This window comes from Oryctolagus cuniculus, chromosome 17 (assembly GCF_051225735.1).
Source record: "Oryctolagus cuniculus isolate XC-2025 breed Fujian yellow rabbit chromosome 17, ASM5122573v1, whole genome shotgun sequence".
NCBI classification, from domain to species: Eukaryota; Metazoa; Chordata; class Mammalia; order Lagomorpha; family Leporidae; genus Oryctolagus; species Oryctolagus cuniculus.
Window position 1 is genome coordinate 52,905,783 of NC_142883.1, and position 27,530 is coordinate 52,933,312.

Below are 27,530 nucleotides of genomic sequence, written 5' to 3' on the forward strand. Positions count from 1 at the left end.
AGAAAAAAAGGATTGAGGTTGCTTTCTTGGTTCCTTCCGTCCTGTGAAAAGAAGTGGGGCGGTTCAGACGACACTTGTGCTCCGACAGGGGCCGTGGAGCGGGGCACGGAGACACAGGTGGCCCCAGGAGGCGTCTTCAGCGCCAGTCTGCAGCCATAGCCGTGGTTTCCAGGCACAGCCTGGGAATGGCCTAGGCCGGGTCCTGGGGTCACCGGGAGGCTTTGGGAGCTGTACTGCCTTCACCGTGGATGCTGTCACTCACTGTGGGGTTAGACTTCCTGTGGATCTGGGCTCTTCTGTTCAGGGGATGCTTGCGAGAGGACGGGGTGCCAGGACACGGGGTGGCACTTGCAGGCGTGGATGGGCAGGATCTGACTGTGTCAGAGTCCTGACAGTGTTGGTTACAGCAGCGACTCCCATGCCTCAGTGCATAGCAGACATGGAGTGGGGGTACGTTTTGCTCTGCTGTGGGCAGGAGTAGCTGCTGCTCGCTGGTCCTAGAGGTTGTGGCCCCTCGCTGACTCCCTGAGACACCTGTGGCCCGTGGAGCTGGCAGAGCGGCTGAGAGGGCTCTGCAGTCTTCCCGAGCTGCAGGACTTCCGGCCTCGTGCCCGCCTTGGTTGCAAGGGTCAGATGACTCAGCGGCGTCCACGTTTAACCGACCTCTTTGTTTCTGCAGCAGCCCCGAGTGTAAAACCTGACAAGCTGTCCCACCTTGTTGCAGCAGGAATGAGGTCTGGAGCCCTGCATCCTTGTCCTTGGCCCCGAGGGAGTTCTTGGTCCCCTTGCACTTGCTCCTTGGGGCTCATCCCATCCACCCTGTTCCGTTGGTTGCTGGTCAGTCACTTGATGGGACACCACCACTAGTTTGGTCCGGGAGAGCATGGGCAGTGGCGCTGTGTGGCCGGGCGGGGCTCCAGGCCCCTCAGAAGACCCCACTTATTTCAGTCTTCGTAGACTCCACGAGGAAACTAGTTGGCTGACCCTTGTTTTCAGATTTCTTTTGGGGTTACCTGGTTCAAAACACTGCTTTGTACTTGCTCCAAGCATTTGCTGCCGGCAGGAATGCTCTGCTTGCTGTGTCCTGTGTAGCTAACGTGGCCTCCGAGGGCCTTCTCCCCCAAGGCAGCCTGCTGTCCAGTTTCGTCCCTCGTGCTGGGTCCCCGTGGTGGTCTTCCTGCTGGAGGGGGCTGCTCTTTGCAGGTGAAGGCCAGCTCTGCATGCGAGTGTCTTCCTTTCACCCCTCCCCCCACCCCCTGTGCCCCAGACGTCTTCCTGGATGGAAGCAGGGGCCAGCACTCTACTGCCTTTCTGCCAGAGTGTCCAAAATTACGACCCCTCCCCCTGCAACTCAGCGGAGAGCCAGGACAAAGCCGGGGCCCGAGGACTACCCGGAGCTGAAGTCAGGATCGGACAGGAGCCAGGACCTTCTGCTGCTGTGCCTTTCCAAAGTCGAGGCCTCAGCTGGCCTTGGCTGCCTCGGCCAGTCCTGGGTGTGAGGTGAGTGCCTTTTGAAGGCTGGGAAAGATGAGCCTGGGGCTGGTGCCCCCCTGGCAGCAGGGGAAAATGCAGTTCTCCTAGCCTTGGCCCCCCAGATCCTGTGCTTGGTGGGGTGTGCTGACTCTGCTGCCCCAGAGAGCCCAGGTAGAAGCTGGCACCTGGGGGTGGAGCCACAGCTCTGGGGAGCACCCTGTAGCCAGGTCTATGCCCCTCCCCCAAGGAACGAGGTTGGAGATAGGGCCAGGGCCCTGCCAGTCCAGTGTGCCTAGAGGGTGTGAGGTGAGCTTGTTGCCGTCCAATTGCCGCTGCGTTTTTTTTTTTTTTTTAATTTTAATCTATTTTTTTTATTTGACAGGTAGAGTAGACAGAGACAGAGAGAAAGGTCTTCCTTCCGTTGGTGGTTCACCCCCCAAATGGCCGCTATGGCTGGCGAGCTGCGCCGATCCAAAGCCAGGAGCCAGGTGCTTCCTCCTGGTCTCCCATGCGGGTGCAGGGCCCAAGCACTTGGGCCATCCTCCACTGCCTTCCCGGGTCACAGCAGAGAGCTGGCCAGGAAGAGGAGCAACCGGACTAGAACCCGGCGCCCATATGGGATGCTGGCACCACAGGCGTAGGATTAACCAAGTGAGCCACGGCGCCAGCGCGTGGGTTGTTTTACTCAGTATTTCCCCCAAAGGTTAAAAAAATTGAAAACACAAGCTTGGCCTTAAAAACAATGTTACTTGATTCTTTCCTAAAAATGTGAGTTGTTCTGTATGTAAATCACTTTTTCTGTGATTTAAAGCATTTATCTGTAAAGTGGTCCCATGACTATTCAAAAATATGGAAGTATAGTTTTTGAATTTTAAGAGTAAACATGGCTGGCGCCGCGGCTCACTAGGCTAATCCTCCGCCTTGCGGCACCGGCACAACGGGTTCTAGTCCTGGTTGGGGCGCCGGATTCTGTCCCAGTTGCCCCTCTTGCAGGTCAGCTCTCTGCTGTGGCCCGGGAGTGCAGTGGAGGATGGCCCAAGTGCTTGGGCCCTGCACCCCATGGGAGACCAGGAGAAGCACCTGGCTCCTGCCTTCGGATTAGTGCGGTGCACCAGCCGTGGCGGCCATTGGGGGGTGAACCAACGGCAGAAAAGGAAGACCTTTCTCTCTGTCTCTCTCTCTCACTGTCCACTCTGCCTGTCAAAAAAAAAAAAAAAAAAAAAAAACACACACACACACACACACACAAATGGGATAAACAGTAACATAACAGACTCCCTTTAGAAAGATCGGGCAGGTGAAGAGGCAAACAGAACAGGAAACCTAGCAGCGCTGGTGCTGGGGCCATGCGGGGTTTGTGCTGTGCGGGGTTAGGGTGGGTCCTGGGTCTGCGAGCTGCCCCGAGTTCTGCTCGTGCCTCCGGTCAGCTCTGCAGGAAGCACGATGCGTGCGAAGCTGAAACAGAACGGAACTTTCTCATGTGTGGCTGCTTTCTACTTGGTGCGAGCGTGCCCGTGGTCTCTGTTGCAGTGCAGAGGGCTGTGGGCAGAGGCCTGGTTAGGGCAGTGGGTAACTCGTGTGGGCGGGTAGGCCTGGGCAGTCGGTGTTCTGGCGTCATCTCCAGGTAGGCTCAGAGCCTACTGCTGCTGCCTTCTGTGGAGGGTGGTGCTATGAGCAGCACTTATTTGGTTCAAAATAGATGACTTTTAACTAGGAAGAGAATCACCAAATCAATCCTATTGGCACCTGGAATTTAGGGAGACGGGTGTAGGCTCTTCTGCATTGCCGGTGTCGCTGCTGGTATCCCAAGTCTTGGATCAGCGTGTGATCAGGTCAGGTAACCCCCCAGTATTCTGGGCTTCTTGGTGGGGGCGGAACGCGAGAAAGGGATGGATGCGCCCTCCCTCCTGTGTCACCACTGTGGGTGCTGCAGCCACAGCTTCTAGTATCTTATCCAAGAGCTCGTGGGTTTAGGGGCTTGTTTGTCTCAGAAATTCAGAATTCTCCCCTACTAGCTGGCTCTCTCGGTGTCCTCCTCGGTGTTGGTTACTTCTTGGCAGACTGACTGTAGTTCCTGGTTCCACAGCGGCCAACTAGAAGGAATCTTCACTGAAAAAACCCACCACTGTGTAGTCTAATGAGTCACCTAGAAATCTTTGCCGGGCATTCAGAACACAAGGCCGACAGTTTATGGCCGCTGCACTGAGTGTGTCACAGCCTGAGCAGCCAGCCGGCCAGCTCCCCGCCGGAGTGTGGCGGTGAGGAGCGCGGGAAGGCCTGGGGCCAGCCTCCCCCTTCACTGAGAGGTTCAGATGAGGGCAGTTTTCACTCCCGGCCGGCGTGCAGAACCCCAGTGCTCTGCCCATACATCTCAGTGCACTGTTTGACACTAAACTGCCTTGGTGGGGATCGCGTGTCCACTGGCTTCAGGGCGTACTTTCTGTCACCAACTTTACCCATCCCTGGGAGAAAAAATATTCTGAAATCTACCCAAGAAATTTGGAAAAAATTCATGGAAAATGTGTATTATGTGTATATGGATTTCAACTTTTGTTCCAAAATAAGCTTATCTTTTTTTTGTATGATTTATTTGAAAAGCAGAGGGACAGAAAGAGACCAAGATCGTCCACCCCTCGTTCACTCTTCAGATGCCTGCAACAGCTAGGTCTGGGCCAGACTGAAGCTCAGCCAGGAACTCCATTGTGGTCTCCCACGTGGGGTCCAGTTTGCCTTCCCAGGTGTATTAGCAGGGAGCTGGACTGGAAGTGGAGCAGCTGGCTTTGAACCAGTGCTGGTTTTCTAAGAGGTGGCTGTTAGAAGCCCCTGTGCCACAACACTAGCCCCAAGCTTTGTTTTCAGTGTGCATTCTGCCCGCTCGGGACCCTTTAGATTGCGCAGATTCGGTAGTGAGTGTCACTCCCAGATTGCTCCCATGACAGCTGGGTTCCAGCCCCTGCCCTCAGGCCCTCTCTTCCTCCCGGGTGCATCTCCCCTGGAGGCCGCCTGGAGTCAGGATTGCCCAGGGAATGGGTCTGCCATTCGGCAGTTTTTGGGAGACAGTGCCCCTGGAGAAAAGGGGGCCGGTGGTGTCAATTTAAGTCTGCATAGCTAGCCACCCTCCAATCCGATCAGAGACGGAAAGCTGAGAACAGAAGGTGAAAACAAGATTCCATGGTCACGTGATTATTCTCGTTTATTGAGGTCTGTTCATTCTTAATGGGTGCTTTTCTCTCCAAGTAAACAGAGCAGGCGTAAATATCTATAATGAATAAATTTATTGTCTTACAAAAATCATTGTCTAGAAATATGGGAATACAAGAAAAGATATTTGCAGTCAGGTGTCTGGTGGTCAACAGCCAGGACAGTTCATAAAGGGGAAACTCAAAGATTCCAAACCCACACGACGAGTTCTGCCTAACAGATGTTAAAGCTTTTAACCCAAAAGGCTTGTGTTTTCAAGCACATTGCAGAGGATCAAGGATTTGTAATTAACACTGATTCATTGTCACTGAATGTTTGTAATACCACTTTGACTAGAGGTACATGATATGAAGCACAGTTAAAACTTAATACATTAAATTGTTGAGAGGCAAATAATATATTTTAACATTGTCTTAGTACTGTAGTGTCTAAGGCACTTTCTGTAATGTCAGTTTGCTCAGCTATCAACCAAAAACAGAATGCTAAGTGTTCACTGTAACACTGTCCCGAGGGGAGGGAAAAGGAAAAGTGAGAAGGGATTCACCCCACTGGCATGTCAACATTCAGGCAGTGGCCTCTGTCCCTGAGGTCCTCTTAACCTCACTGACAAGCTTGGAACAAGCCTCGGACACAAAACCTATGTTCCCATCTTGGGCTCAAAGCAGCGGCTGAATTTGCAGGGTCGGCATGGGGGCCTGGCTGGCGAGGGGGGAGCCTTGGGAAGACTGAGCGCCACCGGGCTCTGGCTGCCACCTGGGGCCTCCACCCTCAATGCCCACACCAGCCCTGGCTGGACAGTTCACGTGGGTGGACTCAGGGACACTGTCAACTGGAGGGCGCGGCAGCCCCAGTGCAGCCACCCCTCTGATGGTTCCCAAGCCCCCTTCACAGTTTGCTCACGGAAACAGCGTATCATTTTTCGAAGGAAATGAGAGACACAAGTGCAGTTTGGGTTCCACAATGTTCTAAGCGACTGATGTGGCCGAGGAGTCGGGCCACACGGACACAGAACTAAGTGATCTGTCTGCGACAGAGCATGCAGAGCAATGGCGGCGGCCACGGGCTGCCCCCAACCCAGCGACTGGCCTCCAGGGGTCCGGAGTTCGTTTTAAAAAGGGATCTCTTCTTAACATGTGTTATAAAATGTCTCTCGATGACTATATGGAAAATAGATGGGATGAGGAGAATCTGGAACACGCGCGTGTCTGGTGTCTGTATATATAAAAAGGGGAGCGGCTGTGCCTAATTTGAAGCAGGATACAGGACGCGTAGGCTGCAGAGTCTTAAGACACGGTTGATCTTTCGTAAGGAGTCCCGTAGCTTGCCAATTTCCTAAACGCGTAGGAGGCCCCGGGCAGGCTGGCGCCGGGGCGAGTTCCTCTGTGTCCCACCGCATTGCCCCCTCCGGCTTCCCGCGACTTCATTCGGACTGGGGTGGCTGCGTCTCGTTGACATCACTGGTCTTACTTTCTGTGTCGTCATCTGACAGCTCCAGGGAAGCCCCCTCGATGTGCAGCTGGCGCCGGCCAGATCGGCTGGAAGAGAAGCTAATTGGGCCCCCACGCCTGGAGAGAACAGAGAGCAGACACGTGTGGGTAAATGCACAAGAGCGTGCGGCTGTCAGCGTGTCCGGCCCCTAGTGACGCTGGGCCTTCTGTTCCACCCCTTCCTTGCACTTGTGGTGGGAGGGTCCATCTGGGGAAGGAACTGCCCCCACCCGGGCAACACGCTGTTCCGGGCAACACGCTGCGTACACAGACCAGGGCTCTCGGTGGGACTGACTTGATCGACTGCTGGTGACGGGAAGGGTGAGGAGCGTGAGCCACAGCGGACGCCCCCTTCTCCCAGGGCCACACAGCGGATCTGTGAGTTTACCTTTGCAAGCCATGGAGGCTGGCTCCCGTGTTCTTGGGGTTTTTACAATCCCTTCCAATGTACAAACCGTCGCGGGCTTGCTGGCTGTACAGAAGCAGGGCATGGGCCACGGCGCAGACCCAGCGTGGAGCTGATGGTGCGTTGCCAGCAGCCTCGGCCCGTTTATTTCTTTTTTACCTTATTTCGAGAGTTCCCATCTATCTGGCTTGTTCCCCAGATGTCTCTAACAGCTGGATCGTAACTACCTGGGCCATCAGTGCTGCCTCCCAGGATCTGGCACAGGGAAGAGACCCTGGTACTCTGGTGTGGGGTGCACGCTCTCCCTGGGTCCTGCTCAGGTTACCTGTGGTGGTGGTGGGGGGTCTGGGTCTGCGTTGGCGCACGGTGGGTTGAGATGCTGCTGGCACCCATGAGCTCAAGTTTGAGTCCCAGCTGCTTTTTTTTTAGATTTATTTGAAAGGCACAGTTACAGAGAGGAGAGACAGAGATCTTCCATCCACTGGTTCACTCCCCAAATGGCCACAACAGCCAGGGTTGGGCTAGGCCAAAGTCAGGAGCTAGGAGCTTCCTCTGGTTCTCCAGGTACATTAGCATGGAGCGGGGTCGGAAGTGGAGCAGCCAGGACTGGAACCAGCGCCCTTATTGGATACTGGCACTGCAGGCAGAGGCTTAACCACTGCATCACAGTGCTGGCCCCTGCTAATGCTTCTAGGAGGGCAGTGGAAGGTGGCCCAAGTGCTTGGGATCCTGCACCCACATGGTCTGAGACCCAGATGGAGTTCTAGGTTCTTGGCTTCAGCCTGGCCTAACCCTGGCCATTGCATCCTTTTGGGTCGTAAACCAACAGATGCAAGATCGATTAACCTCCCTGCCTTTTAAATCGGTCAGTCTTAAAAAAAAAAGTAGTCTGGTGGCCCTTAGCCCTGCAGCCCTGACAGTCATGAGCGTGGTCTGTTAGTGAAAGAACATGAGTGGGTTTCCTCCTGTGGGATTATCTGTGGGGGACTGCAGGGGCCTGGGAGTGACCCTGGTGCTCACCTCAGCCGGTTCTTCAGGGTGCTGACCTCGCGGCTCAGGCCCTCGTTGGCCTCGGTGGCGTCGTCCAGTTCCCGCTGGAGTTTGCGCCGAGAGGCGTTGGCACGTGTAGCTTCTTCCTCTGCCTCCTCCAGCTGCCGCTTCAGCTGCTTCATCCTGGCATTGGCCTTCTCCATCTTAGGGGGGACCAGGCAAACTGGTGAGCAGAGCAAGATCTGCAAACACTGCTCAAATCATTAAAACTCTGAAACATGTTGTTACTAGTAGAGAGTTTTCTGCAGAAAACGACCCAGAGCTTCCTTCACACGAGTGCCCCACGGGATCGTGAGAGGGAAAATGCAACCACACGGACGCCCCCTAGCGCCCGAGGAGGGGCGTTGCAGACGTCACGCTTGGGTTCACGTACAAAGCTACCCTGGGAGGACCTGTCCTGTCGTACGCGCTTAGAGCTTCATTCCTGAGCAGCACGGAAGTCAGAGACATGGGGCCAGCCCATGCCTGCCCTGGTGCCCACAGGCTCAGCAGGAAGGGCCCAAGGTGCCCGACTACAGCAGAGGGGGTAAAGGGGGAGGGGTCAAAGGCAGCAAAAGCCTGAGCCCTATCACCGTCCTGCGTCCGTGGCAGAGGGGAAGGCACCGCGGCCCACGCAGAGCAGTGCAGACCAGCACGGAGCTCCACGCCCTGTGTGTCAGGCCTTGGCGCTTGCATGAGGGTGCCTGCCTGCAGCCACCGCTCCATCCTACCACTATTTCCCGACTGCCAGCCAAGCCCTGGGAAGATGACAGTGGACAAGCAGGCAGGCGTCTTGGCGTGCATGGAGCTTGCCTGCTGGTGGAGGAGATGGATGATGACTTCCACTTGTGGTTTGAGGCCTCACAGTAAAGCCGCCTCCCCTGCTCTGTGCCTTGCTTTAACACCTGTGCATCCCCGGCAGGGCACCAGCGTGAGTCTCAGAGGACTCTGTCAGCTGTCCCACCTGGCGCCCGGCCTTCCTCACACACCTGCTCTTTATACTGGTCTGCATGGCGACGCTCATCTTCAACCTGCATGAAGATTTCCTTCAGCTTCTTCTCAGTGCGGCGGACGAGTTTGTTGGCGGCTGCTCGTTCCCTGTGAAAAGCGAGGGGAGAACGTTTTAGTTACTTGAGAGGCAGAAAGTCTTCCATCTGCTGGTTCACTGCCCAAATGGCTGCATCGGCTGGAGCTGCGCCGATCTGAAGCCGGGAGCTTCTTCCGGGTCTCCCACGCAATGCAGGGACCAAAGGACTTGGGCCATCTTCTGCTTTCCCAGGAGAGCAGCCGGGACTTGAACTGGCACCCATATGGCATTCTGGCACTGCGGGTAGATGACTAACCCAGTATGTCACAGTACCGGACCCAGAAAAAAGGTTTTAATGTAGGGGCTGGCATTGCCACCTGCAATGCTGCCACCTATGTGGGTGCCAGTTCAAGTCTTGGCTTCACCACTTCCAATCCAGAGACCCAGAAGAAGTTCCTGGCTTTGGCTTGACCGGGCCCTGGTCAATGCAGCCATTTGGGGAGTGAACCAGCAGATGGAAGACCTCCCTCTCTCTATGAACTATTTAAATAGATAAATCTTATTAAAATGTAATCTGCTGGCAATAGCTGGCGTCCTGATAGGCTAGGTGAAGAACCCATGCAGTGGTCCCACGTAGGCTGCAAGAACCTGACTTAGATAAGCCAGCGCTGCTGCTAGCAGGAAGCTGGGAGCAGGGCAGGGGTCCAAGCCGGACGCCTGCTGTGGGAGGTGGGTGTCCTGACCTGCAGCCCCCGGTCAGTCAGTCTTTGAGATGACACACTTTGCCCACAACACCATGATTCATGTGGCCCTGAAGCTGTTCCCTGTTGGCCGTAACAGGCAGATCTGATCTGTGAGTTTGTGAATAGCAAACTGCCACCTGCCAGTTAGACTGAGCCCAGACAACAAACAGAACCCTGGTTCATTAAGTGATTACTTCAAGTCAGAATTTACCAAGGTCCTATTATGCTACGGGTTTCAGCAGCAACAAAACACTGCAGTGCCACCACTGCCTCTTCAGTGAAGCAGACGAACAACTCCCCTCGTCTCCAGAGAGGCCTAGTAGGGAGGGGTTACTTACTTAGAGGACTGCATGGGAAATGGAGCATGTACTTTGGTTTCTTAACAAATATTGTGCAAGAGTGGCTAGCAGGAGGAGTTAGGTGAATTGTAACTAAAAATCAACACGTGTGGTTTAGTTTTGCCCAGGGGAGAGGGAGGTGCTGGGCCCCGTCCCTCCAGGAGGCCAAGTCTGAAGGTGGCTGTGGCTCCGGCAGGCTACGGGCCGGTACACTGGAGACTGCCTGAGTATGGCAAAGCGGGAACCAGCACGTCACAGGCCGCCACAGACTTGGGGAATGGATGCCGGGAGAGCTGATGGGCAAGACCCAGCCGTCCTCCGAGCACCTCTGGCGCCCCTCTTGGGTGACACGTGCCGCTGTCCTCTCTTCCCATGTAATGGGGAGCCCCTGGGGGCAGGGGCACGTCTGTGTGACTTAGACTGAGCCGGGAGCCTGGTCTCTAACAGAGAATGCAGTGAAGTTTTCAGTGTACGGCAGCAAGGACGCTTACTTGGCTTCTTGCTCAAGCTGCTCCTCCAGCTGCCCGATCTTGGCTTCCAGAGCCGAGATGGTGGCCTTGAACTTGGACTTGACAGCACCCTCCAGCTCCTGCAGCTTGGCCTTCAGCTCCTTGTTTTGCCGCTCCAGTTGCTGGCGCGCGTTGTCGCTCTTCTGTGCGGCGCTGCGCTCCGCGGCTAGCTCTGCGTTCAGCGTGTCCACCTGGAGAGCAGAGGGGAGCTCGGTCACCCGGCGTCGGGGCAGCAGGGCCCTTCCCCGGCGCGGGGCCGCCGGCCACCTGCAGCGTGGTCTTGCGGAAGCGGTCGTTGAGCAGCTCCATGTTGCTCTGCTCCTCCTCCAGCTCCTCCTCCAGCTGTGCGATCCGCGCCTCCAGACGCCGCTTCTCATCCAGCAGCGCCGACCTGGAGGGGGCGAGGAGGGGGCGGCGGCTCAGCGCCAGCCTCACACTGTGGGGGAGCCCAGGGCAGTCTCCTGCACTCCCACCTGCCGTTCCCCAGCCTTTCTCCATCCGTGCTCCACACAAGGCAGCCAGAGCCAACTTCTGACGTGCAAACAAGGTCCCAGCCTTCCCTAGCTTAAGCTTTTGAATGGTATAAGAATAAAATGCCAACTTCTCATCCCGGCGCGCAGAACCCTCGGTAATGAGAGGGGGAAATCAACCTGGGGGAGAGGTCGTGTCTAAGGTGCCAGCTTGCCAGACTTGGTATCTGGAAGTGAAGACACAGGACACCTACGGCGTGCCCGGCTGCTTGGGGGCACAGGCAAGTGCGATGGCCAGTGGCCGGGCCCAGCACCGCGTGCCCATCTCTCCCGACCTCGAACGAATGAGCAGAGCAACCGCTGACGCCCATGTGCTGGGTGGCACCCCCGGACGGGGCAGGCGGCCCATGCTTTCTTGAGCCCACCCTTCCCACCTCTGCCAGGAGACTCACTTGCCAGAAGCGCTGTTGGCGATCTCGTCGGCCAGCTCGTCTCGCTCCTGCTCGGCGTGCCGGCGGGCGCGCTCAGATGACGCGAGTTCCTAAAGAAGTTGAGACGGCGATTTAATCCCGGGGGTCAGAGCTGCCTCGCGGGTAGGGCAGCAGGGCCAGGCTGCAGCGGCCGTGCTGCGGCCACTCGGGGAGCAGAGATGAGTAAGGAACCAACCTCCTGCAGCTGCAGGATCTCTGCTTCTAGGCTCTTCAGTTTCTTCTCACTCTCTTTGGATTGGGCAAAAATCTCATCTCGGGACGCACGCGCCTCTTCCAGTTCCCGCTGGTAATCCTTCATCTGGGCCTAAGGTTACACGAAGATGCTGGGGTGGTTTTCATTCTCAATTTTTAAACATATGGTATTTTCCCCATATTATAAAAGTAACGCACGTTTGTTGTAGATCCGAGAGTGTCCAGAATTGACAAAGACGTCAGAAGGAAACTATAGACTAATAGCTCTTAGGAATGTAGATGCAAAAATCTTAGTAAAATAGTAGCAAATGATAACATTTAAAAAGGATTTTACACTGTGACCAAGTGGAATTTATCTGAGGAATGCAAGGTTGGTATGATAACCAACAGTGATAATACAGCCCTAAAATCATCTCAATAAATGCAGAAAGCATCTGACAAAACCAAACGCCCTTTCCATATAAACACCCATGAGCTATGAACCCTTCCCGATTCTGATAAGGGGATTCATGAGAAGCCGACAGCCAGGATCCTATTTATTGATCAAACACAGAATGTTTTCCCTTAACAGAAGGCCACTTATTATTTAACACAGTGCTGGAGGTTCTAGCCGTGGTAATTATGCAAGACAAAAGAATCCAGATCGGAAAGGGAGAAGTAGAACTATCTCAATTTGCAGATGATACAATCTTGTATATAGAAAATCTTAAGGAATCTACAAAACAACCATGAGAAGAGTTCAGCACAGCTGCAGGACACAAGCCCAAGGCAAATATCAACTGCATTTCTACATGCTAACTGAACGGCAACGTGAAGCAGTCACAGTGGCACAAACAAGACAAAGCAGTGGCAGGTCTGACACCCAACGTCTTGAGCCAGTGGACTTATTAAGATGACACCGCCCAAATGACCTGGAGTCCACACAGTAAGTGTCGGAATCCGCGCCAGCTGTGTGTGTATGAGGGAACTGACAAGTGACCCTAAAATTCATGTGAATTTCTAGGAACTGAGAACAGCAAAGAGATGGGAAAGAGAGGGACAGTGTGCGCTAAGTCACCCAAGTCACACTTCCCGATTTCCAAGCCGCAGAAAGACTGGTGCTGGTGTAGGGACAGGCACCACAGTCGCGGAGCCGCTAGAGCCCAGAAACACACACACTGCAGCATGGCCCGTGCGTTCTGACGAGGGTGCAGGCACTCTGAGCGGGGGCCACAAGCTTCAGTATCCACCTGTGAGTCAGGAAGTCGTGTCTGTGCTCAAACTGGGTGATGGAAATAAAACGAGGCCGGCGCCGCAGCTCACTAGGCTAATCCTCCACCTGCGGCGCCGGCACCCCGGGTTCTAGTCCCGGTCGGGGTCAAAGGGCAGTTTTCGTAAATGAGTATTGACCAACAGGCACCTAGGAGGCCCAGGGTTAGTCATCAGGGACGTGCACATCAAAGGCACAGTGAGTGATGGGCAGACAGCAGTGCCGCGAGATCTGAGGAAGTGAACCCTGCTGCCTGGCTGCCGGGACCCCACGTGCGCTGCTATGCAGGAGTCTGGCAGTTCCCACTAAGTTACTGTTACCCTGAGACCCAGCAGTTCTACTCCCAGTGACACCCCCGTGCACGTGGACAGCACGCGTCCACACAGCTGCACACAGATACTCAGAGCAGCACCACTCGTCCCAGCTAGACAGCGGGAGCAAGGAACACCCTGATGAACAGTGAGTACACGTGGCTGTCTCCAAGCAGTGTGACGTTACTCAGAAGTAGAGAGGAACGAACTACTCGTGCTGTGTCAGGCTGCTCCGTGACGGGAGCCGGCCTACCCACGTGCCATGTCCAACCCCGAGAGAGACAGGAGCCGACAGCGAGTGGGTACAGGTTCTCGCAGGGGGAACGAAGTGTCCACAATTAGACGGCGTGGCGGCTGCCTAAGCCTGAAGGCGAGGCAGGTGAACCGGGGACTGCACTCAGTAGAGCGCTGGGCAGTCAGTGCTGCTGCAGTGTCCAGTACTAGCGCGGAAGCTGCGCAGTCAGAACCCCGGGGGAAGACCTCACGGAAGCAGAGAAGTCACTCAGACCTAGGATCCGGAGGGACGTCAACATTTTCTCTAGGTATGCCTGTGTCCCTGTAAAAACCCACGCGTGTGCAAACACACATGCGTGAACATCTGCGTGTGCGCAGGTGCTGCCTGGGCTTACGGCCTGCTGCTGTTCTCGGGCCCTCGCCACCTCAGCCCACAGCACTTTCCACTTAGCTGCCACCTCTTTGCTATCATAAATAACATTTCAGCTAAGGTCTTCGTATAAAAACCTCGTTTTCTTATTTTGCCAGCATAAATTCTTAAGCTACATCCTGACAGCTGCCCCCTAGATCACTACTGACGCTGACTGCCTCCCAGAGGCGGCTGTGCGGGCGCAGGCCGGAGCTGCTACAGAGCTGACGTTTTGTGGCCGTAGCCGTGAGAGCTGGTGTGCAGCCTGGGCAGCGATGACGGGTGCGCACTGTGGATCCCAGCGCCGCCGAGGACAGCGCCACAGCAGGGCTGCTGCGGGCCACCAGAGCACGTTCCGGCAAGGACGCGGCACCCGGAGCCCGTCCCCAGCTCAGTCTCTCTCTCTCTGTCACACACACGCACGCACGCACGCTGCAGGCACGGCAGGTCCGCGAGTGCCACCTCGGCGGGCCGCCGCCCCACCCACCGCCGAGGCTGGCGCCGGCCGCACACCTGCAGTCTGCGAAGCTGCTTGACCACTTCGTCCCGGGCTTTGTTCGCGGCCTCGATTTGCGCTTCAAGGTCCTTCAGGTCTATTTCCATTTTCTTCTTGGAAGCAACAGCGAGCGCCCGCTGTTTGCGCTCGTCTTCCAGCTCGGCCTCGAGCTCCCGCACCTGACGGAGAGCATGGAACGGTGCCTGGTTAAACCGAGGGCCCCGGCCGGAGGGGAGCAGCCGGCTGGCGGGGGAGCACTCTGCCCCCTGCTGCTGCCCAGCAGAGCTGCGCTCCGAGGCTGAGCGGTTACTAACCCAGCAGCCGGCTCACTGAGGGGGCCCTCAGACGCCAGGGCGCACCGTCCCCGACACGGAAAGCCAGAGTCCCTGACGGCAAGCTCGGGGCCCACCGGGGCTGCAGAACCTTTCTTCGGCCGAGGGCCATCGGGTACTCCTGACGTCACTCAGGGGCCGCACACGGTCATCGCCTCACAGACCGGCCGGCCGCAGGTGCAGTCGCTCTTGAGCCCTGCTGTGCTGGCTCCGCAGGGGAGGGGTCGGGGACAGGCCAGCTCGAGCTCACTGCGACGGCCCGGCCGTCAGTGCCTGGACTGGACATGGTCTCCTGGTGCCCTGCTGGGGTGTAGCCTGGGGGCTGCCGCACCCGAGGGGTGGCCTCCTTGGAGGCTCAGAGGCCAGTGCTCTCGGCAAACAGAATGGAGCTGCTACGGACGCCACAACCTTGTGGGAAGGGGCGTGCTCTGGGGTGATGTCAGGAAGCCAGCAGGCCTCCAAGGGGTGAAGCAGGCCCCTCTCGCACCGCCACAGAGCGGAGGTGCTCGCTGGGGTGGGGGGTCTTTATGTCACAGGACCACAGAGGCGGAGCTGATGTGAATCTGCCCTACCCCCACCCCCATCCGTCAGTGTGGGGCTTTAAATGGCTCCACTCCAACTTGGAGCTGAGCTTAATTTCCTTTTTTTTTTTTTATTTTCCTTTAAGGAAAGATTTATTTATTTGAAAGGCAGAGAGGGAGAGACAAAGAAAGGTCTTCCCTCTGCTGGTTCATTCCCCAGATGGCCCCAAGAGCTGGAGCTGGGCTGACCTGACGCCGGGAGCCTCCTCCGGGTCTCCCACACGGGTTCAGGGTCTCAAACACTTGGGCCATCCTCCGGCTTTCCCAGGCGCATCAGCAGGGAGCAGGCGATGGCTTTTCCCGCTGGGCCACAGCGCCAGCCCGCTGGCTTCCTCTTGGAGGTGGGCTGACTTAGGGACTTTCAGGGCGCAGAACGGGAGCAGGGTCGCCGCAGCGGCCCGCACTGGGACCCCGTTGAGGTCCTGGCTGCCCTGCTCCTGCTCCTGCTCCCTGCCAGTGCGCCTGGAAGGCAGCAAGTGATGACCCAAGTACTAGGGGCCCTGCCACCCACGTGGGAGACCAGGATGGAGTTCCTGGCTGCTGCTGTAGGCAGATGGGGCGTGAACCCGTGGATGGAAGATCTGTCGCTGTCCTGCCAAATAAGTAAATCTTAAAAAAAAAACAGCAACCAAAAACCCAGTCACCAGACCTCCAGAATGGAAAGCAAGCAGCCGGAAGACGACAGACAGGCATGGCCGAGGCGCCCTCCTCACTTGCTGTGTTGGGAGCTGGCACCCTCGGGGGAGTCCCTGCTGTGGCCGTGTGTGTGAGCCACGTGGCACGGCCCCTGCTGCCTCGGCCAGGCCTGGGTCCCCAGTGCACCAGCCCCACCTACCGAGCCCCCTGCATTCCCGACCCAGTGAAGCCCTGACATCCTATGTGCTGTTTTCAGCCCTAAGTCTGCGGTAATTTCTTACCCAGGAATAAATGGCTAGTAGAATAAGCATCAGCAAAACCCAACATCTAAGCCCACATCGAAGCCTTGGTACCATGAACCCCAAGAGACTGTCAGAATGGCCAGCTGTCATGGCAGACTGAAATTAGAACCGTACACGCAGGAAAGGATAGATAGCGGAGCCAGGTGTGGGCACCTGCGTGCCTTCCTGTGGACAGTGACGCAATGCAGACGTCCTGTGAGGGGAGCTACAGAAACCTGAGTCCAAGACTCAGGCCAGGAACCTGCCCTCGAGGGCCCCTGGAGGCTTCCCAGCTGAGCCACAGCCTGAGGCCCGGGAGGTCTGGGCACTGGGAGCGCGGGCTGCCGTGTTGCTGCGGGCGTGCACCGCGCACGGGCAGGACGCCGAGCCGGCCCCAGGCTCCCTACCTGCTTGGTCAGCAGCCGCTTCTTCTCCTCGCTCTGCTCGTCTCGGGCCTGCAGGTCGCGCTCGAACTGGGCCTTCATGGCCTGCGTGTTGACCTCCAGGCGCAGCTTGGCGTCCTCCGTGGCCTGCAGCTCGTCCTCCAGCTCCTCCAGCTGGGTCCTCATCTCCTCCACCTGCTGCTCCAGGGCCCGCTTGGACTTCTCAAGTTCATGGACCTAAACACAGGAAGCATCAGGAAAGAGCTGACCCTCGGCAGAGGCACACGTGAAGGGCTGCATCGTCCCCTTGCCGGGGCCCCACGCAGGACGTGCTGTGTCCCTGGCACAGCCCGCGGGCTCGCACACCCCTCCCTCCCCCTCTCCGGCGCTGAAACTCCCGGGCTGACGCCCTTGTTCACCGAGTGGTGAGGAGAGACAGGTGCCACGGACGCCCGCAGCTCTGGGTGCAGCAGCTGCGAGAACAGCCCTTCTTGCCTACACAGCTCGCTCAGGTCGAGCACGCACTGGTGGCTGAGGCCCGAGAAGCAGGGCGCTAACGGGGGGCTGCGCTCTCCCACCGCCACCTGTACCTGGGCCTCTGCCGAGCGCCTTCACCTCCCGTCTCCTTAGTCTCCTGACTTCAAGATGGGCTAGAAGCTGTGCCCCCTCGCAGGTCCCCAGGGAGAGCGGGGGGAGACGAGTGAGAGGAGGGGGTTTCCCAGGCAGTGCCTAGCACCAGTGGGCAGAGGAGATGCGTTTGTGGGCGGTGTCGGTGCTGACGATTCAGATCAACTCGTGTGGAATCAACGCTACAGTTCCTTCTGCTGCCTAACTGTCGTGCCTACTTCGGGTGGCCTGCTCTCGTCCACAGGGCTAGTCCTCGGGTAGCACGGGGGGAGCCCCAGGAGGAAGCAGGCTGGTCCTGTGTCCCATGAAAGCAAGCCCTGAGCTGTAGAAAGACGCATATGACGTCTGTGTGACCGACGAGGAGCCCTGGGCTCAGTTTAAATGCCTCCATGGCCAGAATGGGAGTTGGGAGAAGAGTCAGACCTCACTCTCCTCCTGGAGGAAGACAGGGATGCAGGCTGAATGGAAATTGGTGTGATTCTTGTGGAAAATGTAAGCAGTGGCAAGGGAAACGGAACCAAAGAAGCTTCCGGGCCGTGAATGGGCCCCCACAGCCACTGACGCCTTCAAAGCAAACACTGGGGCTCGCTGTGGGGCTGCAGCTCCCTGCTCCCCCGGGGCCTCCTCTGTGCCACAGCAGACCCCGCTACGACCGCCTGGGAACACAGGACCATGAGCCCTTGTACCGATTCCCTCGGACGGACTCAGCCGTCACCCACCAGCACTGCTGCGAGAGCGCCAGGCTGACAGCTGGCCCTCGTCACGCAGGGGTCACGTGGCATCCCGGGGCTCCCGAGGAGTCACCTGGCTCCCCCGTGAAGCCCCGCAGCCCCCGAGGGCAACTCACGTTCTTCCCCACGTCGTCTTTGGAGCTCATCAGGTCCTCCATGTCCGCGCGGAGCTGCTTGTTCTGCCGTTCAAACTCTTCCTTGGCCTCCAGGGCTTCCTCCAGCGCCCGCGACAGGGACAGGGCTTTGGTTTCCTTCTCTCTGGCCTCTGCTTCCGCCCGGTCCCGCTCCTCTGCATAGCGAGCAGAGATGTTCTTCTCTTCCGCCAACAGCTAGGAGAAGAGGCACGCGGACGGTGAAGACCAACCACTGACCACTCCCTGTCTAATGCGTCGCTAGGACCGCTGCTACCGGCCGAGCAGCCCTCAGCTCCGTCCGAGACTCTCCGTGCCCCGGCGTGATGCCTGACCCCCTAGTATGTGTCACGGTCAAAACCCAGGTAGGTCACTGCAAGTCCTCCCTGCGTCAGCTCAGGCAGCATCGTACATGTCACACGAGTCAGCTCTGGGTACAGATGTGGGAGCCATTCTGCACGCGCAGACATAGTGTATGCAAATACTCCCAAATCTGAAAATACCCAAAACCCATAAAATCCGAAACCTTTTTGGTCCCAGGCATTTTGGATACTTGATCTCCTTATTTTTGTGTCTGCTGTTTTCACGTAAACAAAAAGACTGATTTATTTTTTTGAAAGGCAGAGTGAGAGCGCGATCTTCCTTCTGCTGGTTCACCCTGCAAATGTCTGCAACAGCCGGGGCTGGGCCAGGCAGAGCCAGGAGTGAGGAATTCCGTCCTGGTCTCCCCCAGGCGTGGCAGGAACCCAAGTACCTGGGCCGTCGTCCACTGCCCACAGGACTGAATTAGCAGGGGGGCTTACTCTGCTTTTTCCAATTTTTATAGCAATATGTGTTACTCTCTGCCTGCCTATAAATGATTAAAAAAAATTCCTTTAACCCCAAACACAAAGAGCAGGAGCCTGGCGAGGAGGGCGCGCGCGTGGCGCCCACCCACCTGGTCGAACTTCTTCTGCTTCTTCTCCAGGTTGGAGACGATCTGGCGCTGGTGGTCCAGGTCCACGGTGAGGTCGTCCAGCTCCTGCTGCAGGCGGGTCTTGGTCTTCTCCAGCTTGTCGTAGGCCAGGGCCTTCTCCTCCAGGCGCTGGCCCAAGGCCTCCACGTCCTTGAGCAGCTTCTTCTTGGCTTCTTCCAAACTTTCAATGGTTCCCAAGTCATCGTCCACCTTCTTCTTGGTGTCAGCCAACTGGGTTTTGTGGGAGGAAAGAAAGAAAGATCAACGTTAAAGAACACAACTGGTTTTCCCATTTGAAAAATAAAGAAAAAATTCTGGTTTGCAATATTTTTGAGAATAAAACATCATAAAGTCAACACTGTAGGATTTAAAAACAAATGAACCTTGAGAGTGCCACGGAATTCCTGAGCTAACCGCCTCCACAGTGACGCTGGGTAGGAGCCTCACAGAGCTGACGCAGCCCCTCGTCCTCACGGTGAAGGGTCACAGCCGTATCTGGCTCCGTCGACGATGAACCCTGCCCTGCCTGGCCCGATTGAGCACGCCCGCCTCAACTGTCCCCATCTGGGCCGGCGCGGCTCCCGCAGGACACACCTGGGACTGCAGGGCCAGCAGCTGCTTCTCCAGGTTCTTCCTGGCCTCCTCCTCCTCCTCCTGCTGCTCCTGCAGGCTGCTCTTCTCCTCCTCCAGCTGCCGGATCCTACTGCTCAGGTTCAGCTTCTGGCGCGTCTCCTCCTGGAGCAGCTCCTGGGTGGTTTTGGCCAAGGTCAGTGCCACAGGCACAAACTTCATCGTCACAACACCATACCTCTCACGACACACGTCCTCAGGGAGATGCAGCACAGGCGGTGGAGACAATGCCAAAGCTCTTGGCACAAACACCTGAAGGGTGGCAGTCCCGGCCACCACAGACCGGGGGCAGCCCAAGGCCCCCTCTCGTGCACCCATAGCCCGTGCGCTCATCAACACCTCTGAGCCCCTTCCTCTGTACCACCCTGCGGCAGCCCAGCCACGGCCCCCTCCCCATAACCTAGCCACCCGTCAAGCTTCCCTAATGGCTGAGCGCAAACCTGCCTGCCGGCTGCTCTCAGGCCTGGACAGAACATTCCGTGACATGGCCCTCACCCCTCTCAGAGTCTCGCTGAGCTGTCACGGCCTCTGCCCTGGGACCCTGAACTTGTCCCCATGGCCTCGTGATCCCACATCTAACTGAGTGTGGCAAATGACCATCAGTGCCTGCAAGTGAAGTACGCCGTAAACCCAGGAACAAAGCGCCACGTTTTATTTGCCGCTAGCTTGCATCTGACAATCCCGACAGCCGATTTGGTCCGAGTCTTGACAGGACAAAAAGGTGCCTCAGCCCACGGTCTCATAAACGTTTCTCTGGGGTCGGCACAATGAAATCTCGACCACAACAAAGTCGCCTTACTGAAAATGGCAAGCGAGACTGTGCACGGGGACCACTGCTAGGGTCAGCCAGAGCCGGGCCCCCAAGAGTCCGCCACAGGCCTGCCAGACCCAGGGGCCCAGCTCGGCGGCGAGCTCCCCGGCAGCAGGGAAAAGCGAAGCGCGATGCTGACAGTCAGGGGCAACTGCTGCGGAAGCGTCCCCTGGGCTCACGCGTCCCGCGGGTTGGCAGCTCAGACCCGCCAACGCCTTCTGTGCCACCGCCCCCGGCGCCCGCGGCGCACCTGTGTGTCCTGTAGCTGAGACTCCAGACTGGCGGCGTCCTTGGCAAATTTAATTCCCTTCTTCTCTGCTTCCTCCAGGAGGGCCGAGACGTTGTCCAGCTCATTCTGCAAGGAGAAAGCGGTCGTTCAGTTCAACAGTGAGCAAGCAAAAGGGCTAGCAGCCCAGCTCCGCGTCTCATTCCAGAAACGCCCGGAAGGCTCAAATGGCTGGGGCCCTGCCTCTCACGTGGGAGACCAGGACGAAGCTCCCGGCACCCCCACCCCACCCTGCCTGTTGTGGGCATTTAGGGGAGAAAGTCAGCAGACAGAAGACCTTTCTCTGTCTCTTTCTCTCTCTGCTTTTCAAATAAAATGAAAACACGTGATGACACGAGTCCGGAATCACAGCTCCAAGGCAGAGTCTGGACGGCGGTACTCGCTGTGCACCCAGAGATGCCAACTCAGCCGAGGACTTCGGCCACCCTGTGTGTCGCGGGGCGCTCGCAGACGGCAGCACGGAGAGGCCGTCCAAGCGCCCACCCAGCACCACCTCGGACACGCACACGCACACGCAGCTCTTGTGCGCTTGCTGGGCCTGGGGCAGGCGGCCCGAGCTTGGCCACAGCGCCCTCTGCTGCGTCCCGCGGGCCCAGGACCACAGCACGGATGCGCCGTGTGCACGGCCGCTGTGCCGCTCCCAGCCTCCTGCCTCCTGCGCTCGCACTTGTCCCAGGTGGCACTCGTTGGGCGGAAGGCCGATCCCTTCGTGCTGGTTTAGTGCCTCAGCAAACACTGCTCGTCTGTGTCCGGTGCCTACCTGCAGCTTGCTTGCCTTCTCGGCCAGCTCCGCCCTCAGCCTGTCTCCCTCGGAGAGCTTGGCGTGCAGCTCCTGCACCTGCGCGTCCAGCTTCTTGCGCCTGTGCTCGGCCTCAGCCTTGACCTGCTGCAGCACCTTCACCTCGCACGCCAGCTCCTTGTTGTCCGTCTCCAGGCCCTGCTTGTTCTTCTCCAGGTTTGCCTTGAACTAGAACAGGGACGGAGAAAATCACTTGTGAGTCACTTTGCAACTCTCCATGAACAATGCTGCTTTCTGTATCCCCAGAAGGGCTGACGCAGGAAGCCTGCGGCCGGCGTTTGTTGAATGAGCGCACGAAAGCAGCGTCGCTGTCTCAGTATGAAGCGTTCTGAGGCCCCCGTGTGCGCACCCTGCCCGGGGAAGCAGGCGCCCCTGTGGAGGGCCCTTGGCAGCTGACCTTGTCCGTGTGCGTCCCATCCAGAGGCCCACTGCTCACTCACGCTGCCTCTGTAAAAGCCACGCGCCTAGCTTTGTCTAAACAATGGGTCCCGAGGCCAGACCGCTTGGCTCTCCTCTGACCCACTGCGTGGCTCCGGCTGAAGCACCCAACGCTCCTGGGCCTCAGTTCCTTCCCTCTTAGGTGGGCACCAGAGCGCCCCTGCCCACCTTGGGTGTCATGCATGGGGGCTGTCAGCGCTCAGCAGCGTCACGCTCGTCGGGGTTGTGAACTACAGGGTGGTGCGGGTAGAGCAGAGCCCGGAAAGAGGGGGGACCAGAGACGGTGCAAAGGCGGGGAGGGAGGACTAACCCGGCACGGGGAGGGGGAAGGGGGAGGAGGAGGAGGAGGCAGCAAGCCCAGGGTGGCTGGGGTCTGGGGAGAGGGAGGCCGAGTGAGATCACAGATGGGAAGGGCCCGAGAAGAGCACCGTGAGGGAGTGCCAGCGCCAGCGCCCGAGTGGCCGCCACTGGGGTCACGAGCTGAGCCATGGGAGGACGAGGACGCCAGGGAAAGCAGGGCGTGACGGCTGCTGACGGCTATGCAGGGCCGACGGCTGCTCTCTTGAGGAAGGCAGCGTGCTGGCAGGGAGCCGCTCCGGCCCTGGGAGCGGCTGTGCGCGGCCGGCCGTCAGCGCGGGGGCGGTCTCCCGGGGCCGCGGGCCTGCCGGGCCTGCTCTTGGCCTACCCTCTTGGCCTGCTCCAGCTGCTCCGAGAGCTCCTCCAGGGCGGTCGCGTGTCTCTGCCGCATGTCCTGGATCTGAGCTTCGTGGTTCTTAGTTTCTTCCTCGAGAGCCTTCTTCAGCTCTGCCACTTCCTGTTCACGTTTCGTGCTAGAGACGGAGTTTTAAAGAAGGCAGATCAGAACCGGTCACCGACTAAACGAAAACAGTGCCGTTAATGGCGCCACCACGACCTCGGTTCCTTTAATGAGTGACACGCTACTTCCAGGCAGTGGGCGTGTCCACGTGGGGTATCAGGATCCTTCTAGAAGCAGCACACCTTCCACGTCTGACTGCAGTGGGGACGTGGTGTGACCCCCGTGTCTGACTGCAGTGGTGACGTGGTGTGACCCCCGTGTCTGACTGCAGTGGGGACACGGTATGACACCCTGTGTGTCTTCAGCCTGCTCTGGCAATCTGGTTGCATGAAAGGTCAGGAATTGGCTAACATAAGACCCAGGTTCACTCGGCTTGCCACAGGCCCAAAAGACTTCAAAGTAAACCAAGAAGGTTTCCAGAACCTAACAGCTGGCAAAAGCCAAATCAGCCTTGAAGCTGCAGCACGGAACCCACGCCAGCCTCCCGCTTAGCGCTCCTGGGCAGTGCCTGCGGTGCCCGGCCCCGGCCCCTGTCGGGAGGAGGACACGGTCTCTTGGAGGGACAGGATGACGGGTCGCATTCCTGCTTCTCAAGGTGGGGTCTGATGCCAACACGGCAGGGGGCAAGAGCACAGACCTGGAGAAACGGAGGCTTTCTCTGGCCTGTACTTGGGGTCCAAGGACCAAATGGCTCTCCATGTTCATACGTGGCTCTAACGCACACTAACTCAAGGCACTTCACGAACCGGAAGCAAATTCACTCCTTCAGTGTGTGCTTCAGGGCACGATGCCGACTCACAGCTGTCGGGTGAACACCCTCTCTGCTAACGTGGGGTTATAGCTGGGGCCGTGAGAGCCGAGACTCCGTGCCCAACTCTGTTTGGACGCCGTCCCCTCCGTCTCCTGGGGCAGCAGGGAGATCCAGGGGGCCAAGATCGCTGTGCCAAGGGGACCAGGCCCCAGGTGCTGCCAGCTCTGTGGCTGAGTGGAGCCCGGACTGAGACAGTCTGGAGGCTCCTCGTGGGCCCAGCTCAGCCCCAACCCTCCTGGCTCAGTTAGGGGTATGGCCCGGCCCTCTGTGGCTCTTCCGGCAAGAGCGCCTCAGTGTGCCGAGTGGCCAGCTTAGTGGACTTAGCGGCCTTCAGCAGGGTCTCTCCCGCCGTTGGCTCACCGTCTTTCGGGTGTATAGCTCGTTCCGGATCCCTCCTGGAATCTGGCCATCGCAGGGACCCTGCCCTTCTCTCCTCCAGCTAAATGACCCAATTCCTTCAGCCTGGCACCGTACGTCCTAAAGGAAGCTGCAGAGGAACTGGCTGGCCGGGGACTGTTCCTTCCATGCTAACGGGTGGACACGGCTCTGGGACAGCCCTCACTAGAACGGGTGCCTGCGTTCACCCCACACACGGGGCCGGGTGTTTGGAGCGATGGGTAAAAAAGCTGCCACTCAGGACCTCCGCGTCCCATTCTGGACTCTGGCTGCGTGCTGGCTCCTGCGCTCTGCTTCTGAGAGGCAGCAGGTGATGGCACAAATACCGGGTCTCTGCCCCCCACCTGGAGAGCTGGACTGAATTCCAGGCACCGGGCTGTGGCCTGGCCCAGCCCTGTTGGGGACATTTTGGGGACTGAACCAACAGATGGAAGACATCTCTGTTTCTCTGCCTATCAAGTAAAATGAAAATCAACAAATACACTCTTCACAAAACAGAATCAGGAGTACTACAGTTGAACATGTGCATAGCTTCAATAGGTATGCACACTTAGCACTTTTTCCTCGTAAGAGCTGAATGGGAAAAAATGATGAGAGCCTTTAAAAAAACTGTGGCTAAACCCCCAGTCAAGAGTGGAGATTTTGATAAAGTCTAGTTCAACTATTTCCAGATTTTAGAAAAAACAAAAAACAAAAAAACAAAACACAAAAATCAAAAGCAGGCCTCTTGAAGACGCGGCCAGGCCGTGCTTCCACGAAGAGCGTGCTGCTCTTTGGAGGTGGCACAGGAAGTGTCCAGGCCTGCTGGGCTCAGGTGGGTCTCGGCACGGACAAGCTGGCCTCTGCGCCCCGGGAGATGCCCACACTCACGACGACATCGTTGGCAGGCCCAGCCCTTCCCCTCCACTGCTCCACTGAGCCAGCGCTACTCTGTAGGCTGTCCCCTCCATGGCTGCACCCTCACGGCCATACCCCGCCCTCCTGGCAGCCCTGGCTTCTTTCCTACCTCCCTGACCACACCCTGTGTGTGTGAGTCCTGGTGTCCCCTGGTACCCAAGCAGATGGTGAGGCAGAGGCCCAGTGAGCACACAGGAGCATCTCCACAGTCCCAGCGACTGATGTGAGAACCACACCTACGTGCCAGGGCGGTGCACGCCGCCCGTGACTGCAGACCGCCCTGCTCCCCGCAGGTCCCTGCCTGTGACCCTCCCCTGTCACTGCCCTCCCGCTGCTCCTGACACTGCAGGTGCCTCCTCAAGGCTCAGCCCCACCTGTGCTCCCCGCTTTTCCGCACCGTGCATGGGAGGCCCCTCTCCTCTGCTGGCCAGCCACTGTCCCCACATGGCACTGCCACTCGCCCCAGCCCTTGCCCCGTGTGCCGCTGTCTCCCTAGGCATGTGTCACTGGTCACATCTTGCGGAACGTCTCCGGCTGCTGGGCCACCGCTCATCCCTGCACAGGTATCTGTCCCCGCGGGCAAGTCTGCTCATCACAGTTCCACCTGCCGTGGTGCCCAGGCGGGAGAGGTCCACGAGCGGCATCAGGAAGCACGTCGCCCCCGGGGTGGCCAGTGCGGGTTCCAGGGAGGGTGTGGCCACCGCCCAGCTCCCGCTCGGCCCCCGCACTCACCGCAGTTCCTGCTGCGCCGCGGTGGTGTCCAGAGTGTCCTCCAGCTCCGTCTTCAGGGCTTCCAGCTCCTCGCTCAAGTCCCGCTTCTGCTTCTCCGCCTTGTTCCGTGACGCCTTCTCAGATTCGAAGTCTTCCTGCAGCTCGGCGATCTGGGCTTGCAGCTCCCGCACCACCTTAAGCGCGTTGTTCTTGTGCAGTGTCTCGTCGTCACCTCTGTGAAAACACCCGCCTTGAGACGGTGCCCGGACCGGCGCCCCCACGGGGGACCCCGCGACACCTCTTCTGCCCTGGCCAGAGCTGCAGCAGCTGCTGAGATTAGGGGTCCTTAGCCTCAAAGCGAGTGGCAGCAGACTCAGAATTAGATGCCACCCTACCCGCCTCAGAGGCTCTGACTGTCCCTTAAGAGGCAAAGGACTCCCAGAGAAGTGCCAGAGGCGACCCTCCAGGGGTGGCGCCCAGCCCACGCCAATCAGCGCACGGCGGCCGCCTGTGGAGCGCGCACAGGAGCCGAGGAGCCGAGCACGCCTCTCTCTGCGCTCCACACCTGCCTCTTTCCAAAGAGCAGCTCCTGCCCGCGTTGGGGCTGAACACGTTGGCAGCAGGAGCAGCCGGGACGCCTGGGGCGGGGCGGGGCGGCTGGGAGCACGCGGCTCTCGAGCCCAGCAGCCCACCCCGCTCCAGGTGTCACTGAGAGGCCCGTGACGAGCTTCGTTACGGGGTTTTCTCGATTCTATTGAACTATAAATGAAACTCCAAGCGCTGTGACCATGTTGCCAGGGATTCTCCGTACAGGAATGACACATTAGAGAGTTACTGCGCTCTGAAGACACACAGCTATGACCGTGAATCATTTCCCACCGTGGTCCTGGCTGTACTCGTTAACCCGTCACGCACAGACACGCAAACATCTGACACGGTGACAGCATGTCCCAGGACTCCAGTATGTGGCCAGCAAGTCTGAAGACTGATAGGTGGGGCTGGCACTGTGGCGCAGCAGGTTAAGCCACCATCTGTGACGCCGGCATCCCATATGGGTGCTGGCTCAAGTCTCAGCTGCTCCACTTCGCATCCAGCTCTCTGCTATGGCCTGGGAAAGCAGTGGAAGTTGGCCCAAGTGCTTGGGCCCCTGCATGCCCATGGGAGACCTGGAAGAAGCTCTTGGCGCTAGCCTGGCCCAGCCCCTACCACTGTGGCCGTTCGGGGAGTAAACCAGTGGATGGAAGACCTCTCTCGTTCCTTCTCTGTAACTCTGCCTTTCAATAAATACAAAAAAATTTTTCTTTTTAAAGGACCGAGATGGGGCCATCAGGTGCACTCTGCTGCCTTGGCACAAGCAAAGCCAACAGCGAGTGAACCGCGCCTGGCTCTGCTGAGGTTTCCCAACAGGAGACCCGGACGGGGGCCCCGGGGCCCGGGGGCGGACCTGGCCAGCGCGCCCTGCAGCTCCTCCTCCTTCTTGGCCAGCTGGATCTTGAGCTCGTCGATCTGCGCCTGCAGCTCGGCGATCTGGTCCTGTAGGTCCGTGGTCTCGCCGTCCAGTTTCCGCTTGGCCTTTTCCAGTTCCTGCCGAGTCTTCTCCTCCTTCTTCAGGCGTTCTGCGGGTGGGAGGGAAGCAGCTCGTGTACCCTGGGAGACACACCTCGCAAACACAGTGTATCACCCGACAGCGCCTCGCGCCTTGGGGCCGTGACCCCACGTGCAGACGGCACTGCCAGGGGGAGCTGGCCAGTCACGGAAATCCTTCCATGGGGAGGGCGCACGCTACAGGAGACCCGGGGGCCCGGAATCCTCGCCAAGCACGGGGGCAGCATGGCTCCGCCTCTTTTCCTCTGTCCCTCTGCAGGGACCCCTTAGTGAACACTGGCGATAGGCGGCACTGGCACCAATGCCTTCCTGCTGTGGGCAGGAGTCAGTCTGCCCAGGGCATGAGACCACTGGCTGGTCCAACAGGCACCTGTGCTTTGTGGGCGTGGCACAGGAACAGTGTACCAGCTCACCTGGGCCTTCCCTCTTCTGTCTACACCACAAAACCAGACCCTCAACAGGGCACGTCCCGTACCACACTGCACCCCGACAGCGATGGCCCCCCGCCCTCCGATGGCGCTGCCCAGCTCTAGCCAGTAGCCCAGGGAAGGGCCCCTCCCAGCTCCCGTTTCTCCGGTTTCTTCTGCTCAATGACATCACTGGCGAT

General features: G+C 58.3%; 1 protein-coding gene across 22 annotated transcripts in view; it reads right to left on the reverse strand.

The window, feature by feature from the left end:
- Window positions 1-4,648: 4,648 nt before the first annotated feature.
- Window positions 4,649-27,530, reverse strand: part of MYH10 (myosin heavy chain 10) — a 139,899-nt gene continuing 117,017 nt past the window's right edge. For all 22 annotated transcript variants that reach the window (XM_089318338.1, XM_089318341.1, XM_089318339.1 and 19 more), the window contains 17 exons: window positions 26,763-26,934; window positions 25,340-25,552; window positions 22,372-22,516; window positions 21,210-21,416; window positions 20,414-20,518; window positions 19,317-19,469; window positions 18,705-18,953; window positions 17,753-17,965; window positions 16,303-16,515; window positions 14,083-14,244; window positions 11,350-11,478; window positions 11,136-11,224; window positions 10,481-10,604; window positions 10,196-10,404; window positions 8,586-8,694; window positions 7,588-7,760; window positions 4,649-6,239 (listed from right to left, as the gene is read on the reverse strand). In XM_089318338.1, the coding sequence (XP_089174464.1) occupies window positions 6,095-6,239; window positions 7,588-7,760; window positions 8,586-8,694; window positions 10,196-10,404; window positions 10,481-10,604; window positions 11,136-11,224; window positions 11,350-11,478; window positions 14,083-14,244; window positions 16,303-16,515; window positions 17,753-17,965; window positions 18,705-18,953; window positions 19,317-19,469; window positions 20,414-20,518; window positions 21,210-21,416; window positions 22,372-22,516; window positions 25,340-25,552; window positions 26,763-26,934 (2,810 nt within the window). In that variant the 3' untranslated portion in view covers window positions 4,649-6,094. The remainder of the gene's footprint in view (window positions 6,240-7,587; window positions 7,761-8,585; window positions 8,695-10,195; window positions 10,405-10,480; window positions 10,605-11,135; window positions 11,225-11,349; window positions 11,479-14,082; window positions 14,245-16,302; window positions 16,516-17,752; window positions 17,966-18,704; window positions 18,954-19,316; window positions 19,470-20,413; window positions 20,519-21,209; window positions 21,417-22,371; window positions 22,517-25,339; window positions 25,553-26,762; window positions 26,935-27,530) is intronic.